At 42.4% G+C, this 20022-nt stretch overlaps 1 protein-coding gene across 2 annotated transcripts in view; it reads left to right on the forward strand.

The window, feature by feature from the left end:
• The window catches only part of TMEM233 (transmembrane protein 233), a 35454-nt gene extending 23944 nt beyond the window's left edge, over positions 1-11510 (forward strand). Inside the window, exons 2-3 of one of the 2 annotated variants that reach the window (XM_077875854.1) lie at positions 1186-1322; positions 2058-2951. In XM_077875854.1, coding sequence (XP_077731980.1) covers positions 1186-1322; positions 2058-2073 — 153 coding nt within the window. In that variant the 3' untranslated portion in view covers positions 2074-2951. Of the gene's footprint in view, positions 1-1185; positions 1323-2057; positions 2952-9483 lie in introns of those variants that run through there. The other variant, XM_077875855.1, reaches the window with a different exon arrangement.
• Positions 11511-20022: the final 8512 nt, after the last annotated feature.

Below are 20022 nucleotides of genomic sequence, written 5' to 3' on the forward strand. Positions count from 1 at the left end.
GATCAACCTCTGTCCGTAACTCACAAATGCGTATTTCCAGTCTTCTTTCAGCAGCAGCAGAACTTTTGGGGGATCCTCATCAGTGGGAATTATGATAAAGAGGGCTTATTATAAGATTTTTCAGCTGCCCTGGCCATCAGCTCAGCATCAAATATTCTCTGAGCACCTCCACTTTGCCCCCAAACAAACTCACATCCTGTAGGGAGGTGGATAGCTTCATTCACCTACTCAGCCAATACCTACCTCTTGAGCTCCTACAATGTACCAGACACTGCTCAACGTACAAGCAACAAAGGCAATATTTAAAATATTCAACAAGTATTCAAATATTCAATAAAGTATTCCATCAGAGAGGATGTTCTGCTGGGCCAAGTGGTAACTCTTAAGTTGCTGGATCATGGGGAAGTCTGCGGGTATTCAGAAGTTGGGGGGCAGGATGGCTGGGATATTGGGGAGGTGTTGCTGCTCTTTACCTGCCAATACAGAAGTAGTTCAGGATTTTAGCAGCTGGCAAAGTCACAAGAGTAGATACCAGTTGAATGACAACTTGGCTTGGGGACAGAGGTGAACAGTTCAGCCAAGGTCCCTAATCTTGTGGACTGAACTTCTAGTGCAGGAGAGGTGAACTTTTTCTGTTAATGGACCAAACAGTAAATATATCAGGCCTTGAGGACCATATGGTCTCCGATCCAGCTACACAACTCTGTTGTAGCATAAAAGTAGCCACAGACTATAGTAAATAGAGGAGTGTGGCTGTGTTCCAAATAAAGTTCATTTATAAAAATAACAGGCTGGATTTGGCTGATGGGCCAGAGTTTGCAAACCCCATTCTGCTGGATGAGACATGCATACCTGTTCATTATACAAATCTTTATCAAGCATCTTCTACATGACAAATATGGCCCTAGGCACTGGTATACTGTACAGAAAAAAAGATAAATGGCCCCACATAGAACTTATTCTCTAATGGGAGAGGCCAAAACAATCCTTTAAATGTGCTATGGTAAATACTAAGATGAAGGTAATCGGGAAATCCAGAAGGGGAAGTAAGTCAGCCCAGGAGTCCAAGGAAGGCTTCCTGGAGAAGGTGATAACCATGTTTGCCTGCTCAAATCAGCTTAAGAAGCACGTGTCTTTCCCTAGGGGGTGCCTGTCATCACCAGCTCTTCCCTTGTATCCCCCCAGTCTCTGAACAGCTACAACGATGGTGACATTGAAGGATCCAAGCGACTTGGGAGGAATGCCAAGTGGGTGGCCATCGCCTCCATCATTATTGGCCTTCTCATCATCGGTATTTCTTGTGCAGTTCACTTCACAAGGAAGTAAGTAGGCTTCTTGAATCCCTCCCCATGTAAAATGCCTTCTCCCGAATGCCTGTTGGGATCTGTGAGGACAGGTTAGGTTATGTTCTAGTAGTAAACAATCCCAAACAAAAGAGTTTTCATTTTCATTTTCATTTCCACAAGCCATGGGGCTTTGTGGAGCCTCTCTCCTCCACCCAATCATTCAGGGTCCAGGCTATCTGAAGCCCCACTGTCCTGTAGCTGCTCTGTCTAGAACAGGGGTCAACAGACTCTTTCCACTAAGGGCCAAATGGTAACTATGATAGGCCTCTATTACCATCTCTGCTGTGACTACTTAACCTCTGCCATTTTAGCATACAGGCAGCCATATACAACATGCAAATGAGTGAGTATGGCTGTGTTCAATAAAACTTTATTTACAAAAATAGGCGTCTGGTCTAGGGGCCATAGTTTTCCAATCTCTGAGAGAGGAAAGAGGAAGACCAGAGATTCCCACATAGGCTTTTACTGCCTCAGCCCTGAAGTGACAAATGTCACTTAGGCTCACAATTTATTAGCCAAAGCCAGTCACACAGTGCCACCTTGTTGTAAGACAGTGGGAAATGTGGGGGAATAAATGGGTATTAGGATCATTACTTGCTCTGCCTTACCATCCAATCTGCTCAATGATTTCATGATTTTGACTCAACTGGGCCTACCTGTTCTTAGCGTAAGGGCAGAAGGGTGACCACATATTTTTGGTATTGCCAACAGGCTCTCATCTCATTAAAGAGATAAATGCTGTTGCTATTTCTCTCTGGATTTGGACAAATTTATCCTGATTTCTCGAACCAGCTGAGATGCGCTGAATCTGCTAGAATCGCTGACATTGCCCGTCGGAGACTTGGCAGAGGGCAAGGTCGTGTGACGGATGACTGAGACCCGGAAACGACAAGCTCAGATCCATCTCTGTCTCACTAACTCCTGGCAGGGCAGATAAGAATTCTGAGAAATCCTTTAGCTCTTCTGCCAGAGCAGCGCAGTTAGCCCTACACCGTTTCCCTCAAGCTGAGAAGGTCAGCCCCTCTGGCTTGGTTTCAGGAAAGGCTCACCTGGTGGGTGGGGGAGGAAGGGGACACCCTTGAGCCTGCCAGATGGGCCAACGCAACCTTGGCAGCCAAGAGGGGTAGTACATGTCACAGGAGGTCAACTTCCTATCAGACAAGCCAGACCCAGGAGCAATCGGGGCAGCTGGACAGAGGAGATGTGAAGACAGGAAGTGGCACAAAGGGGGAAAAAAATAGGTGGTTTCAACCAAAGAAAGGAGAAAAGGACACTAAAACATCCTAGGAAGCTCAAGGTTTCTTGTCTACAAGATGGAAAAAGGATGATGTTGGCCTATAAAGAAGATGGTCAGAAAACAGATATAAACACAGACCCAACTTTATTCTTTAAGGAAGACATAGAGTGCTTGTGTGTAAGCATGGGGCTGTGGAGTGTGGAGGTAATGGTGCAGGTTTGGCACCAGATTTCTTGGGTGCAGCTTTCCCCCTCTGCCACTTACTGCCTAGGAGACTCTCAGCTAAGCGCTTTGCCTTAGTTTCTTCTTCTGTAAAAATGGGAATTATAGTTGCACCCATCGAATAAAGCTACAGTGAAGGTTAATTAGATGACCTGCATGCATATAACATGGTGTCTGTTCCTTAGTTGGTACTGAAAAAAATGCAAACCATTTACTAATCCTAGTATTACTACTGTTGCCAATTATCAACATGACTGGGAGAGGACCTCAGAATTTAAGATGCTACCAAACACAGTTCAAGCCTTTGTACTCATGAGCTAAATTCAAAGGACGGTGTTCCAGGGAAATGAGGCTAAGTCTTGGCCTAACTCCTGGAGACTTGTGAAAATACATACTGCCCAGATCAGTGTTGAACTGGGTTATAATAATAGTAGCTGACACTGACAGAGAACTTAGCATAGACCAGCTCCTGTCTAAGCTCTTACATGAATGAATCCCCATGGCAACCTCATGATGTAGGTATTATCATCCTCACTTTGCAAATAAGGAAACTGAGACTTGGAGAGGAGAAATAACTTGAATAGCAAACCCCATGAATCCCCACAGCAACCCCATGATGTAGGTATTATCATCCCCACTTTGCAAATAAGGAAACTGAGACTTGGAGAAGAGAAATAACTTGTCTGATGCCTCACAGCTAATTAGTGATAAAGTCAGGGTTTAACCTGAGATCATCTGGCATTGAAAGCTGTGTTCTTAACCACAATGCCACACTGCCTCTAAGCCAGTAACTAGTATACTACATAACAAAAACCAGTAGATAGCACTCGCCTTGTGTCTACCTCTAGAACTGATTTATATGGGGGTGGTATGGTGGGGTTTCAACGTAAAAAAAGGGGGGATGCCTGGATGGCTCAGGGATTAAGCATCTGCTTTCGGCTCAGGGAAATTTCAGCATCTGCTTTCGGCTTTTGGGTCCAGGTCCAGGGATCAAGTCTCATATTGGGCTCCCTGCGGGGAGCCTGCTTCCCCTTCTATGTCTCTGCCTTTCTCTCTCTCTCATAAATAAATAAAAATCTTTTTTAAAAAAAGTGATGAGACAGCATCAGGTTAACAAAATCAAAACACTGCAGAAGGTAAGCAAGGAACATGAATGAAGCAGCCTGGCTGTGGAACAATAGGGAGTGGTGGGGACTGTGATGTTCAAGAGCATAGTCCAGCTGATGGTGACCACTTAGAATGCAGACCTCATGGAGCCTTTTTCAAAAGATATTGGAAAGCTAGGTTTTCATGTCAAATCTCCTTTAGATGTTGGCAACTCTTTTAGGTGTTGGCAACTAATTCACAGTTTCTAAGCACATAGTGAGAACCAGAACCAAAATGAAAACAAACAAACAAACAAAAACCACATCTCCAGCATGGACATTATCTACTTTGTAGTCTCTGGTGGACATTCAGCTTTCAAAAATCATGTTTGCCCATTAGACACCATCCAAGAAGTTTTACAAGGGACCCAAAAGTCTACATATGTGAGGACTTTCTCCATTTTTAATATCAATGTTTCTATCTGGAGATGAAGCATCGATGTGGATAGGCTTGTGATTAAGGTTTTGTTAGCAGTGATAAAAGATATGACAGGGAGTCACCCCTTCACCCCTTCTTCCTAAGGAGCAGTGTTTCACAGTGGTGAGAGCCTGGACTCCAGCACTGGCTTTCCAGGATTCAAATCCTAGCTCTACCACACAGATCACCCTGACAAGTTACTAAATTCTCTCAGCCATCAGTTTTCCTATCCATAAAATAAGAAGAGAACTACTTCCCCACCTGCCTAGCCAGGTTCCTTTTAGATACCCTTCCCACCAGGTTATCAAAGAAAGCAAAAATAATGTTTTCCAGTGTTAGAATCCCATGGAGAAACTCAAATGTAAAGGCTTTGTCATGTGTTGTGTGTGTGCGTGTATATATATATATAAGACAGAGCAAGAAACTAGCCCTTGGAGAATGAAATCAATTCTATCTTCCATTAAGACCAATAACAGGCCAATTTCTCAGTAATCCTTGGAAATAAAATTTCCCAGTCCTGGGAGGAATTGAACAGCAATATGGAATTACTAAGGCAGAGGTTCCCTAACTTGGAGCTGCATGCAAGTTACCTGGAAGGTTTAAAATAAGTTGACATCGGAGCCCGATCTCAAAAGATTCCAAGTCGTAAAATCAAAAGTGGGGCCCAAGATTCTGCATTTCCCAGCTCCCCGTTCCCGCCCTGGGGTTTAGATGCAGGTGGCTACGACAATACTCTTTGCCAAACGTCCTCCCTCCCAAACCCGCAAGGAAGAATGCACTCAACGAAGCTAGGCTTTAACAGAGTGACCAGTTTTCATTCCCACTAGCAAACTCATCACCCTAACTATGTTAGGGCTCACTCAATGCCAAGGAGGGGAGTCAAGTTACCACCAAGGAGACAGACCCATTCACAGGGGAGGATCTTTTGTAACATCCTCAAGGCAGCCAGGGCTTCCATGGGGGGGCGGGGGGGGGGCGTGTGTGTGTGGGGGGAGATGGGGAAGTCTGACTTTAGAGGAGCCCAAGTCTGGACATGAGACAAAAATCCTTGAATATGTGACTTCTCTGAATTTCAATCAAAAAACCGTCTGAAGTAAACAACTGCCTTTTAAAAACTCATGAGGTCCTGCCTTTTTAAAGAAAAGTATTCTTTATCCTTATCAACAACACTGTAACGAATCCTGAAGTCCCTGCCTTTAAAAAAAAATTACTCTGTATCCTTATCAAGAGAACTGTAACCAATCTCTTCTCCCTCAGATGATGGAAATCCCAGGTGGACAGACTGGGGTCATGAGAGTATCCCAAATCAGAAAAAATGTCTCATTCATCCTAATTTTGCAGGATATCTCTGTAAGCCATGTGGTGGTTGGAGCAAAGAGTTTTGTGACACCAAATCCACAAGGACTGGGAATCACTAACAATGAAACATTCAACAGCTTGGTACAGAATGTAGGGCTCCCAGAAGAGAAGTATTCTGGTGCAGATGGAATCAGAAACTCACAGACTCTCCAGGCCAGAAAATTCCCTGCCCTCCAGCTTCTAGGAAAAGTAGAGAAATGAATCGCACAGAGCTCAAACATTTAAATATTGCTGCAGTCTATTTATTGATCGAAACATTCAAGTCCCCAGCCTAAATCAAACTATCTGAAGGCTTTTACTTTCTGCTGGTGCCTTGAGGATTCGAATAAAGTGAGGTTATTCCCATCGTATTTCTCAAAGTCTTGGAGCCACCTATGACAGTTTCAGCTGGGATGTTTGTAAAAATGCAGATTCCTGGCCTCGAATCAAGAACCCAAGTGACCCTGAAATATGCATTATCACAAGCAACACCCACCCAAGATAGTTCTAGGTATTCTGAAATTGTAGAACCACTGTTCTAGGGCTTCGCATTTAATGGAGAACATTCTTGCATGCATGAACATATGCCACAAAATAGGTCTTTTTTACATCCTAAGATACCAGGTAGAAGTTTCAGCTACTGCTGTTTCTTCCCTACTCCCTAGAAACTTGACATGCCTTCCAAATTTGTTCTTCCCTCTCTCCTCATGATCAAGCTGATGGTAACATATCTGATGCCTTGAAGAATTCAGGGGGAGTTCCTTAGCAGCAAAAACAGTTGACAAAGCTTGGATGTAAGACAGATGAGAGTTGTCAACCACAAATATGACAAATGACATTCAATGCACTTTCATCTTACTCGGGGGTGAGGTTCTAATGTCAGGACATCATGTGAACTTTGAGGGTAATCAAAATTCATCTTGGAAGCATCCATACAGGGATGCCCTATTAGAGATTCACAGCCTGTATCCTGGTCAGCTGAAGAGAGCCAGTGTTCCCACCAGTTTTGGAAGAGATGATGTTCCTTGGGTTGAGTAGAAGCTGAAATAGACACTGGAACCATGCTCCAAGTTCACACAGAAGGAATAGGAATCATATGCCCATCCATGCTCATGAGCATGGAACGTGGCGATGGCCAGAATCTCCAGCTCCATTTAAATGGTTGCTTTTCCTCTTGTTGAGAAACACCAATGTTTCATTCATCATAAGTTAAATGCACATGCAATGTAACTCCATTGAACTGACATCTCTGGATGGCCTTGTAGGCATCTAAATAGCCAGGCACACCCCTCCCATGTATTCAAAATGCTGTTTGTCATTCTTGCAATAAAATCCTCATGCTCTGAAGTTTCCATCAAGGAAGAACTTGACCTCCTAACTGGATTAAGGATCCCACGGTAGTCTACCACAAGCAGACACAAAGTTAGCAGATATTAACCCATTATGCAATGGTAAGGCTTATGTCTTACAACAACCTGGCATGAATCCTGTCCTGGCCTCAAAATATCCTTCAGTTGCATTAGGATTAGAAGTGAGCATATGTATCATGGAGGGCAAGAAGCAAGAAACTGGCCTCTTTGCAGAAACGTACAAGCAAATCCATCTTCTTCCCTACAAGATTTGGTTAGAGTAAAACTTCCTGGGGTTTGTTCTGCATAGATATGTCTTCAGAGAATTCTTGTGATTCCATGATGAAAAATGGGGAACACTACCTACTTCCAGAAGGTCAGAGGGCTTTTCTTTGTTGGTTCTGATAAGCTGGAGTCAAGCCAAGTCACACCTAAGTCATCAGTAACAATGGAAAGATTTCAGCTTTGTAAAGGATATAAACTGGCAGACTTTGACAAAGAAATCAAAATAACCGAAAAAGATGTTCAACCTTACCAGTAACTAGGCCAACACAAATGAAAGCAACAATGATATGTTTGTTTGTTTTTTTTTTGTCTGCCAGATTGAAACAATTAAAAAGATGGATAGTATCAAGGTTGGTGAGAGTGTGAAGAATTAGTTAGATACAACACTGTTAGTAGAAGAGTAAATTGGGACAGTCTGTGGGAGGTCAATTTGGAAACATCTATTAAACTTTAAAATCCATGTGTCCACCCACTCAGCAATTCTACCTCAGGGTATCCTCCCTAGATACAGGTGCACAAAAAGGATATAAAATGGTGCCTCTCTTCCCTAGCTACACATTAGAATCACCTGGGGAATTTAAAAAAAATGCCCAGGGCCCACCTTGGATCAGTTAAATTAGAATCTCCAGTGATAGGGCCAGGCATTGGTAGATTTTAAGGCTCTCCAGAGGATTCTAATGAAGCCAGGGTGGAGAACCAAGGATGTGCAGTGATTTTCATTCCAGCTCTGTCTGAAATAGGGGAAACTGTGAAACAACCTAAATGGCCATCAGCTGGAAAATGATTAAATATGCAGTTGTTTATTCATAGGATGGAATGCCACACTGCAGTTTAAACACAGATAATTTCCCATACTATGGCTTTACAAGGCCCCACATGATCTGGTTGCTGCCTTTTTGTCTTCATCTCCCAGCGCACATCTCCCCTCACTCCTCCACTTTAGCTACACTGAATTCCTCTCTCTTCTTTGATCAATACAAGTATGCTCCTGCCACAGGGCCTTTGCACTTGCTGGTCCCTCTACCTAGAGTTTTCTTCCTCCTAATATCCACATGGCTTCTTCTCATCTCTCCTTTAAATGCTTGCTTCTATGTTAGCAGAGGCTACCTCTGAGCAACTTCTCTAAAATAGCAGCCCACCTTCCTTCCCTTGGTCCCCTTATCCCAACTTTATGTTTCTTCCTAATATTTGCCACTCCCTGAGAAACTATATATATATTTATATATAACTTACATAATATATTGATTCATAATTATACATTTTATAGATTAATGTACATATAATCACGTATATTTTTATGGTCTATCTCCTCCTACTGGGATGAAAACTCCAAAAACATTTTCATTTCTGTCATTGCCCATACTAATAGAGCACAACACCTAAGGGAGCACCCTTAGCTTCACTTTGAAGCTAAACTGGTGGGGTTTAAATGCAGGTTCTACCCCTAAGTAGCTTGTGTGCTCTTGGGCATGTCTTTTAACCAGTCTGTACCTTAGTCTTCCCATCTGTAAAATGAGAATAAAATAGTACCTAGCCCACAGGACTGTGAAGATTAAATTGTATAAAGCACAGTGTCTGACACATGGTACTTACCATGTAGCTGTGGGGCACTGTGTCATTACCAGCATCTAGAGCACTGCCTGGCATGTAAATATTTATTGAATAAATGAATGAATGAATATATATATATGTCATATATATCATATATATATGATATATGCACACCATATATAGGTATATCATTATCTCATTTATATAAACACACACAAGATGAATTTCTAAGTGCATAGTTATGGATTTAACTACAGAGAAAAACAACTGGAGGATGCACACACCAAATCCTAATGGTGCTGCTAGCTTTTGAGGAGAACAAGGTTCAGAAATGCTCATGAAGCATTTTGCTGCATCTGTATCATTTGTGGGTTGTTGGTTTTTTGTATGCACCAAGTGTAAAATCAAATGTTTCCAGATAAACGTTTCTCAAAAGGAAACCCACACTTAGTCTCAAAAGTATGCAGATGTGCTGGTCCAGACCCGGGCTTGTTTAATCAGAGTGATCCTATAGAGAATGGAAACCCTTGGGCCAAGAAAGCTTAGGCCTGCTCTCTCTCTCTCTTTCTTACTGTCTGTTTGTCCCACACAGCGCCTGAGCGGGCCAGCAGTCAGCCGCAAGCACGGAGGATGGACCTCATCCACACACAGGAGTTTCTGAGGAATGGGCCCTTGACTTCAGACTGTGAGATCTCTTCCTCCAGGACTCTCCAGAGGCAGGTCCCTGGCAAATGAACTTAAAACAAAAAAAGAAAGAAAGAAAGGCTAAAAAAAAGGAAAGAAAAGTGAAAAAAAATCCAAAATTAAGGAAAACCAAGCAGCAGAGCCAGATCAGCCAGTCGTTGACTTAAAAAAGAAAAGAAAAACTCAAATCTCGCTGTCTGAGTTTAGGGAAAGCCTCTGTGTCCATTCCTCTTCTGCTGAGATGAGCCTCAGGAAATCTCATTTCTTCTAATGGGGGGGAGGGGGATCCTAGGAAGAGCAATGGATGCTGTTGTCTGCAAAGCTGGGCACAAACATTTGCAGCATGTTTAAAGTTGTCCGACAGAGTGTAATTTGCACAGGGTTTTTTTTTTTTCCCCCATGTATTTTACATGTTGTAGCTAGTGAGTCCTCCTCCATCCCCGCCACAACCCCCAAAATTCCATCAGTCACTAAAGAAACAAATGAAGGGGCTTTCTGGCCTTTTGTCTTCCGATGATCCCCTCCCTTGCTTGCATCCACCACTGGTCACTTCACTCCCCACTTAAAGACTCCGAGAATGTACTTAATGGCCAATTCTAGGTACAGAAGCACCTTCCCCATCCCAGTTTCAGAAATAAACTGGCTGTGTTTATGGAATGTGCTTTATTCCAAACTCTCCCTCTCTCTTTTTAGTAAGTCTCAGGCATGATCTTTGATCTTCCTGGATGCCAACCTAGAAGATGCTACCCACTGTATTTCTTTTCTGGCAAATGCAACCCCTTCAGGTGTGATTGTACTGGTTTAATGATGCTATAATTCTGCCCACCAGAACACGCCAACCCAGTGTCTCACAGAATGCAAGGTGTGTACCACTGGTGGTACACAAGGACATTTTTAAGTCCTTTATAGGCACAACATTAAGTGACGCCAGTCACAAAATATGTTTCCCCTTTTCTAGTCTTTTCCAATGCTGATTACAGCAAAGAGAAAGTCTCTGGTTAGTGCTCATGGGTCCTTAACACACTTGTGTTACTTTAGCTCTTTTCCCATCTTCTTAAAGAAAGAGCAGGCCTCATGTTCAAAGTCTTCTGTCTAGATAGAACTTTAGTAGCACAGTCCTGTTTTTGTTGTATTTCTTATATTAATTACCTTCCATTTACAGTTTCCCCTTAGGCATGTGATATATTGCTTCTATTCAAATAAATTTACTCAAGAAAAATAAGTGGACTCAAAGAAAATATCCAGGGATTAACACATCAGAGGATATGTATATATGGCAAAAATAACTTCAAGAACTCATTAGAAACACAGTGATAATGAACTTTCCTAAGCAAGAGAAAAGGCAGCTTATTCTAAGTGAATAAACATGAGGCTGAGAATCAAAATACCTGAGTCCCAATGCCTCTTTTGCCACTAACTAGCTATGCAAGCTGATTTTAGGCAAGTTTCTTAGCCTCTGAGTGCCTCGGATTTCTTCATCTAGAAAATGGACATAAGAACACCTACCTGCTACATACCTCAGAGCGTTGTTATGAGAATTAATCGCCGTAATAGATGGGAATGCCCCTGGGGGGAGATTCTAAGTGCTATACAAAGACAAAGCATTGTTCTTAGATTACTATGAATCTCAGGAGGTTGTTAAAATCCTGGACCCTAGCAAAAAAATAAACGTTGAGATGAACGTCAGATTCCACCTGTCATTTCACTTGGATGCCTGCCATGAGCCAGCACTTGTCCCAGGAGAAAACTGAAACAGGGCCATGAATTCTCAGCACGCAGAGATCCTAGCGTCATTCCAGTGTATTAGGTCCTGATTTCTGTTTCAGACATCTCGTTTCTTCTTTGTTTGTGTTTGGGTCCCCAATCTTTTTCCTAAATTAAATGAGAAGGGTTGCTGAGAGGCTGAATAAAAATGGTTTTAAGTAAGCCTGTTTATCATGGTGTGCAAGTTGTGTTTTCTTGGGGCTCCTAAATTTCTCCTAGAGACTCTCATAACCAGAGTGGGCTCCTGGATCCCAGCCTAAGCCTATAGGGAAGAACAAAGAGAGGCTGGAGGTGGGGCTAGAGAGGTATCAACTCAGAACCCATGGCCTGAGTTGCCCTCCCAAGAGGCACTGAAAATGTTCTTCCCACTGAAGTCACTAAATGAGATCCCTGGGATCCAGAGCAGGTCTGATTCTTACTGGGTCCTCAGGACCTGGCAGAGAACTTTCATAATGATAAAGTGGAATTATGGGCTACTCCAGGGCTTCCTGCAAGGCTGAGATCATCCTTGCTCTACTCCAAGAAGCAGTTAGAAAAAGGATTGACCAAGGGCATCAGCCAGGGGATACTTTCAGCAGCCAGTGACAAAAAAATTTTTTTAAATGTTTTTAAAGGCTAGAACAAAACATAAGAGTTTGCTGGTTCCTCTAACTGAAAAGTTCCAGAGATTGTTTCAGGTGTGGCTGCATCTTGGTGCTCAGCATTAAGAACTTCTTCCTATTTCTCAGCTTCAACTTCCTGAGTTCATTTCGGTTTCATGATGACATGATGGCTGCCAGCAGCTTCCAGCTTCTCCCACCAGCTTAGCAATGCCAAGCAGAAATGAAGTGTCTTCTCTAACAGCTATGGGAGCTGGCAAGGAGAGAGGGTTGATTTGAAATAATACAAAATTGATTCAGAACCAGGACTAATCTATCAGCATGGATACCAGCAGGTGTGGCTTCCCTTCTAACACAAATTGAATCTGTGGCCAGGGGTGTGTGGCACCCTCATTGGCCAGGCCTGGCTCACGATTCAGCCAGTGGAACTGAGGGGGAGGTCAGCTCCACCCAAACATTATGGATTGAGGGAGTGGGAAGGATGGTTTCCCAAAGGAAAACCAAAGTGCTTTTACCAGAAGAGGGAGAGACAGAAGCTAAACAGAAGAAATAACTATCATCTGCATTAGGCATGCTGCTTCTTACTATGCCTGCCACAAGCAGGGCAAAAGTAATGTAAAAGCTTTTCAAACAATTTCCCCAGCCTGTTGTCACTCTCATCCACTCCCTCATTCAATCGTTCTTTACAAAGCACCTATTCAACCATGGGCTAGGCTTTGGAAATTCCAATATGATAAAGAGAGACCCTGGGAAGAGTTCACAGTGAGGAACAGGCACATACACAACAATTACAAGAAAACGTGAGGATACTGAGACAGTCATGAATAGCGTTACACAGTCACGTTGCAGGAGGCGCCACTGGCTGTATCAGGGACTGATAGACTCAGGGAGCAAACGTCCCTGTCCCACCGCTCTGTGAATTGCTAAGGCTGATAGGGCTATAGTCCTTGAAGTTGCCCTATCTTTACCCAAGTGTTATGGGCAGAAGCAGATGCAGACATAAATTCGCTGGCCTCAGCTCCTGGATCAGCAAATTATCTTTGGCCTACACCAGGACAGCTGCATTCAGCAAAACAGCATTATGCATGTATCTTGATATGTAATCCTAGATCCAGGTTTCTAAATATAAGAGACAGTTTTGGGCCACTGATTAAAAAAAAAAAAATTCTAAGACAGCATCCAGATTCTTTGGCTACTACTAATCCTTAAAAAATACTCGTGGATATTGAATATTTGAGCTTGAGGAGTGCCCTATAAAAACAGGTCCCTGAACCAATACATTATGAATTCTGGTTTCAACATATGCAAAAAGAGGCATAAAGACTACCCAGGCATCCACCCATCATTCCTGGAGAAGCCACAGAAAGAAGAAATTCCCTTTCTATTACAGATTTATTTATGATTTGTTCCAATAGAGATTTCTTTATCAGGGGTCAGGAGAGGGAAGTACAGAGTTGCCCTTGGGTGTTCTTCTGGGTCAGGCATTTGAGTTTCATTTGTGTAGCTGGTTGCAAACCTCGGATGGGCAGCCAGGTCAAATCTGTGATGGTGACGACTCTCAATCCTTCTTCCTTCTTCCGGTCTGAATGTTCATTTGCCTGGTTCACTGTCATAAGCTGGTTCACTGAGGTACCCTGCCATTTTAATTTTCCAAAGCTGTCTGCTCCTGGCACCGCCACCACGTGTCGATTCCTCCAGGCAATGTGGAATCTCATGTATGAGGACTGGGTGTACTTCAGAGTGAATATATTGAGAGGAGCTCAGGAAAGGCCAAATCCTGCCTCTGCAGAGGTAACAAGTGGCCTGACGACCAGCATGACAGAGGGCCTAGCACAGTTCTCAACAACTAATATGGATGGTAAATAGATGTTTCTCGAGCCATTACCAAAGTTCATCCAAACAATTTCAGCAGTCTTCTCATAGGTCTTGCTTGTGTGTTTGTTGCTGATTGGTGCTATAACAAATACTACAAACTTAGTGACCTGAAAACAACCCACGTTTATTGCCTTACAGTTTTAAAGGTCCAAAGTCCAAATCAGGTCTCACTGGGCCAAAACCAAGATGCTTGCAGGGTTGTATTCCTTCCCACAGCTTCTCAGGGAGAATCCATTCTCTTGCCTTTTCCACCTTGTAGAAAATGCCCACGTTCCTTGGCTCCTGGCCTCCTTCCATCTTCAAAGTCAGCAATGGCCACTGGACTCTCTCTCACTTGGCATCTTTGTGGTTCTGAATTCTCAGCCTTCCTCCTCTCCATGTAAAGACCCTTGTGGTCACACTGGGCCCACCCAAGTAATCCAGGCTAATCAATCTCCTTATTTCGAACGCAGCAGATTAGTAAACTTAATTCCTCTTGCTGTGTACCCTCACATACTCACAGGTTCCAGAGATTAGTATAGGGACATTTTGGGGAAGATTGTTATTCGGCCCACCACACCTGCTTTCAGAGCTGATCCTCCTCCAGCACTCATGGCAGCCTGGCACCAATCTCAAAACCTCAACTGAACCACATCATTGCTCGGCTGAAACAGCCCACCCACCTACACAATGGCTTCCCATGCAACTAAAACTCAAACTTTTAACCATGGCCCACAGAGCTCCACATGATTAGACCTTTGTCTGCCTCTCAGATCTCATCTCCTACCACTCCTGCTCACTCCTTCTGCTGCAGCCCCACGCCAGCCTTCTCACTACTTCCCAAACATGCCAAGATCGTTCCTACCTCAGGGCCTTTGTCTATGCTGCTTTCTCTGCCCATAATACCAAGTCCTGCCCATAACCTGAGTCCTGGATTCTCTCTCCCTCATCCTGCAGGTCTCAGCTTCTTGGAGAGGGCTGCCCTAACCTGCCCTAAGGCAGCCACGCACCCCCAGGGTCTTCAATTTGCATGATCACATAGCCCCAGAGCTTTACTTCAAGGTCTATCACAATGGAGATAGATACAGTCATCAGTTGTATAATTATCCCATGTCTGTCTTTCCCAGCAGACTATCATCAGCCCCTATGAAAGCAGGAACGCTGTTTACCTTTCTCACCTCTGCATTCCCATGCCTGGCATAGAGAAGGTTTCCGGTAAGAATGAATAAATAAATAATAAATGAGAATGAGGGTATAGAGCAGGGAGAAATGGAAAAAGAGAACAGAACCAAAAGTTGCTCCATCATCTTGGCCTTATTTTTACATTATCCGGCAGATTTAAACCTTATTTTTGAAGGAAGTGACTGACCAAGGAACTGGTTCAAAGTGCTGTCCCCAAACACCCTCGTTTATTCCTTTGTCACTCATCATGACGGAAAGAGGAGGTGTATTCACATACACCCAAAAGTTATTTCAAGAAGATAGGGACCCCAATGAAGAACGCCAGCTTGTGGGGGTGACCTCTCCCCCAGACTCCCTTTGGGGCTGGGCTGCCCTCTACTGGAAGCAATGGACAAAAGGCACTTCAGGATGTTCCTTTGATGGATGGCATATTCCTTTTTGCCTTTTCTTCTCTTTTCTTTTTTTAAGATTTTATTTATTTTATTTGAGAGAGAGAGAGAGCACAAACATGGGAAGGGGCAGAGGAGAAGCAGGCTCCCCGCTGAGCAGGGAGCCTGACGCCAGGCTCAATCCCAGGACCCCTAGATGACAACCTGAGCCAAAGACAGACACACTTATCTGACTGAGCCACTCAGGCACCCCTCCTTTTGCCTTTTCTAACCCTCTGCATTTCTGTAAGGAAATCCAGAAATGAGCTGGAGGGAAATCACACAACTTTGATAGAGAAAAAAAAGCAACAAGCTCCCGAGTAGCCACCTTTCAATAAAGTGGAAACAGAGCTAAGGCTTTTTAAGATCTTCCATCAGGCCAGGTACTGTTCTAAGCACTTCATGCCAGGTAATCTTGGCAAGACCCACCCGAGGAAGTCACTGTTTATTGTCCACTTCAATAAACAAGGAAACTGAAGCATGGAAAGGTTAAGTAACTGATTTGCCCAAGGGCCCATGACTAGAGAGTGGTAGAACTAGGGTGTGAACCTGGGCGGACTGGCCCCAGAGCCTGGGATCCCAACCATGATGGTACCTGCCAGCAATCACTGGTTCAAAGCACTAAACTATAGTCTGTTGCTATTAAGCTATATATATTTTTTTAACTGATTTCTAGGATAATTTTCAGGCTAGCTCACTCTAAAATTTAGTGGTGGCCACAAAATTCTCAAAAGCAATGTAGATGCCAATATGCACATCTCTGTTCCTTAAAAACACCAAAGGTAGGTAAAATGCCTGATGACAAAAGAAGGCAAAGGTTGGCTCAGTAGGGCTTGCTCTTCAGTCTCTACATTCTGCAATTCTAAAATTGGCTCTTTTTCTCCCAAGATATAGTTTAACCATTCTTTAAAAAGTGGGTAACTATGATAACATTGAGGCAAATTTCATGGCTTGCTAGCTACCAAGGACTGTGCAAAGCCCTTAAATGGACTTTCACAAAATTGCTGTTAGTTACAACTACCCAGATATAAATACTATGATTAAGTTATCTTTGCCTCCAAGGAAACTGAGGCACAGAGAGGTTAAATAATTCGTTCAGGGTCACATTCGTTCAAGTCTGAGGATTTGAGCCCAGGCAATTCAATTCTAAAATCCATGTTCTTTTTTTTTTTTTTTTTAAGATTTTATTTATTTATTCATGAGAGACACAGACAGAGAGGCAGAGACATAGGCAGATGGAGGAGCAGGCTCCATGCAGGGAGCCCAGTGCGGGACTCCATTGCAGGACCCCGGCATCACACAATGAGTAGAAGGCAGACGCTCAACCACTGAGCCACCCAGGCATCCCCTAAAATCCATGTTCCTAATCACAATACCTGACTAACTCCCTTAAATCATAAACCAGCTCTCAGAGTTTAGTTCAGAGCTAGGAAACAACAAACAAAATGACTTTTTATACGCAACAGAACGAAATGACCTCGTTTGTCTATTCCCCACTTTCCCTAAACAGTTAAGCTCAACATATATTTGTGCAGACTGAACTTCTGCAACAGGTTTACATTACTTACGACACATGGTCTTCTTAGAATTTTATCAGATGTTAAGGAAACTCTGAGGTCTCACCTCTGTCTAAAATTAGTTTTCTATGTGTAGTAATTGACATCAGTGGAAGACAAAACAACCACATGCCTACTGCTGAAGACTAGGAGCTCCTCTGATTGGCTGGTGTGTGATCTGGAATGCTGTTGGTTGCAAGCAATGAAAAATTCAACTAAAACAGTAAGAGAAGTTACTAGTTCTCAAAATGGAAAATTTCAGACAGAGGGCAAACTTCAAGGTTGATTTGATCCAGCAAATCACAAAGCTAGCAGACTATGACTCTGTTTCTCTTATTCTGTTCTCTTTTGCATATAATTCTTCGTTGTTGTCAACTGACTTCTCTTATGGGAGGAGCTCCTCAGGCTATAAACTTCCTCATGGATGAGATGGAAGGCCTCTCCACCCCAAATCATCTGACGAAAACCCCACACTTGTATTGTAGGGCCATGGCTGAATCCAGGCTAGCACAGGCCCAGGTTACATGCCCAGCCCTGAAACAAGTACCAAGAAGGGCGAGGTTGTCCAGTCGGGACCTGCCCTTGGAGCCACTCAGGAAATACAGGCTTTTATTGATTTTATTATTACAAGAAATGAGGTATTTCCATACCCAGGTATAAAGTATAAGTAGAATGACCAATAATGAAAAGTTGGTCTGGGTCAGTCATAAATCAACAAATACACAGTTGAACAATGAGATATAATTTTTACTAGTCAGACTGCTGAACAAAATTTTAAATGTATAATGCTCAGTTTTGAAGAAGGCGTGATAAATAGTCATCCCAAACAGAAATGCTACCACATTTTAAAGATAAATTTGGCCATTTCTAGCAAATGTTTTAAAGTATGTATTCTTAGATCTAGAGATCCTATCAGTAACTATTCCCACTATTTTACTCATAAAACTACACTAGGATTTATAGATTGTTTGGGTTATATGGGTATACAAAGGCCATATTATTTGTGAAAGGGCAAAATGAAAAACAAAATGTCCACCAGTGAAGACTGATTAGACTTCTGGCTTCCAGTTATAGCAAAATAACTTATGTTGGACTAATTGTCCTGTGTATGGCAGCTACCAGTGCTGGATAAGACATTTTTTAAAATGAGAGGCTATTGAAAACAACCAACAGCAGGCAAAAACTATAAGGAACAGAACCCTTAAAAGAAGGGAATCATCCACATTTACCTGGAATTTCCTTTGAGGAGTCTTCAAGTCTGCATAACTCACAGAGAATAAATGTCAAGCAGAAACCAATAGTCTCGCTGGGCTAAGGAATCACAGGTTAGTGTTTGGGGCTCCTAGGGGTACTTGGGAATTGAGGGGGAAAATCCCAAAAAGATAAGAGCACAGAGAAGGGACCCAAAAATCTGAATATAGACTCCTCTCAAATCCTTGGCTGACTCCTGAACTGCATATGTGGAGCCCAGCAGGAAAAAAAAAAAAAAAGCGGAATGGAAAGGAAAGAAAACAGCTGGAAAGCTTAAGGAGCTAAGCAGAGATTTTAGCACATCCTCAGTGCTGGGAGGCAGTTTGGGAATTAAGTTCCACCAAATTAGAGAAGCTGGTAGCCCCGCAGTCCTTCTGTTGAAACTCCAGAGGAATCATACATTGGTAGTAAAGACCATATCTAATTAAGGACTAAAATCTAGAATGGACAAAATAGACCCGCCCAAAAGAAACCTAAAACCACACCTCCGCTGGCTAAAGAAGAGTCACCAGTAATTTAACTGCCAGATAAATCAAAATCCAACACTTTTCTAAGGAAGATAACAGAATCCAAGTTCTCTGCAATATATCATACACAATGTCCAAGATAAAGTTTAAAGATCATTGAACACATTAAGAAGTAGTAAAGTATTATCATCAAGAGAACAAATAGCTTATTGAAACAAACCCAAAGATAAAGCAGATGTTAAAATAAGTAGGCAAATGCATTAAAATAAGTAAAAGGATCTAGAAGAAAAGATTAATGAGTGGAAGATATGGTGAATTTCAGGAGAGATATGGAAAACAAGAAAAACTAGAAATTCTAGGTGAGAAAATTACAAATTCTAAAAAAAATTCCTTGTGTGATATTAACATATTGGACAACACAGAAGAAAAGATCAGTGAACTTGAGGACAGTCCATAAAAATTATCCAAACTGAAACAGCAAGAAAAACAACTTAAAAACAAAATAGAGCTTCAGTGACTTGTAGAAAAGATATCAGGCATCCTACCACATATGTAATTGGATTTCCAAAATAAGAGGAGAACGAGAGAGAATAGAACAGTAAAAATTTTTTAAAGAAATACTGACTTAAATTTTTCCAAATGTTATTTAAAATATCAGCCCATATAGTCAAGAAGCTCAAAAAACTCTAATGTGGAAATATTCAAAGAAAACCAAATTGCTGGAAACCAAAGTTAAAGAATAAAATCTAGAAAGCAGCCAGAGGGGGTAAAATAGATTATATACATGGAAACAATGGTAAAAATAACTGACTTCTCATCAGGAACAATGGAATACATAATGCAGTGGAATGACAACTATAAAATAAAGAACTGTCAAGCTCTAGTGAAAATATCCTTTAAATAGAAAATGAAATAAAGACATTTTCAGCCAAGAGTTAGTTTCCAGCAGATCTGAAGCACAAGAAATGCTAAAGGAAGTCCTTTAGGATGAAGGAAAGGAAAACCAGATGGAAATTAATGTCTATGGGGACAAAATTAAAAGTTCTGGAAACGTTAAATGTGTGAATAAATAGAAAAGACCATAATCTTCATCTGAATCTCAACAGGGCTTTTTGCAGAAACTGATAGGTTGAGTCTAAAATTTAGATGCCACAGCTCAAGACTAGCATAGCTGAAACAATTTTGAAAAAGAAGAACTGGGGCAACTGGGTGGCTCAGTGGTTGAGCATCTGCCTTCGGTTCAGGTCATGATCCCGAGGTCCTGGGATCGAGTCCCACATCAGGCCCCACATGGGGAACCTTCTTCTCCCTCTGGCCTGTCTCTGCTTCTCTGTGTCTCTCATGAA

The sequence above is a fragment of the Canis aureus genome, chromosome 27, assembly GCF_053574225.1.
Source record: "Canis aureus isolate CA01 chromosome 27, VMU_Caureus_v.1.0, whole genome shotgun sequence".
Classification (NCBI taxonomy): domain Eukaryota; kingdom Metazoa; phylum Chordata; class Mammalia; order Carnivora; family Canidae; genus Canis; species Canis aureus.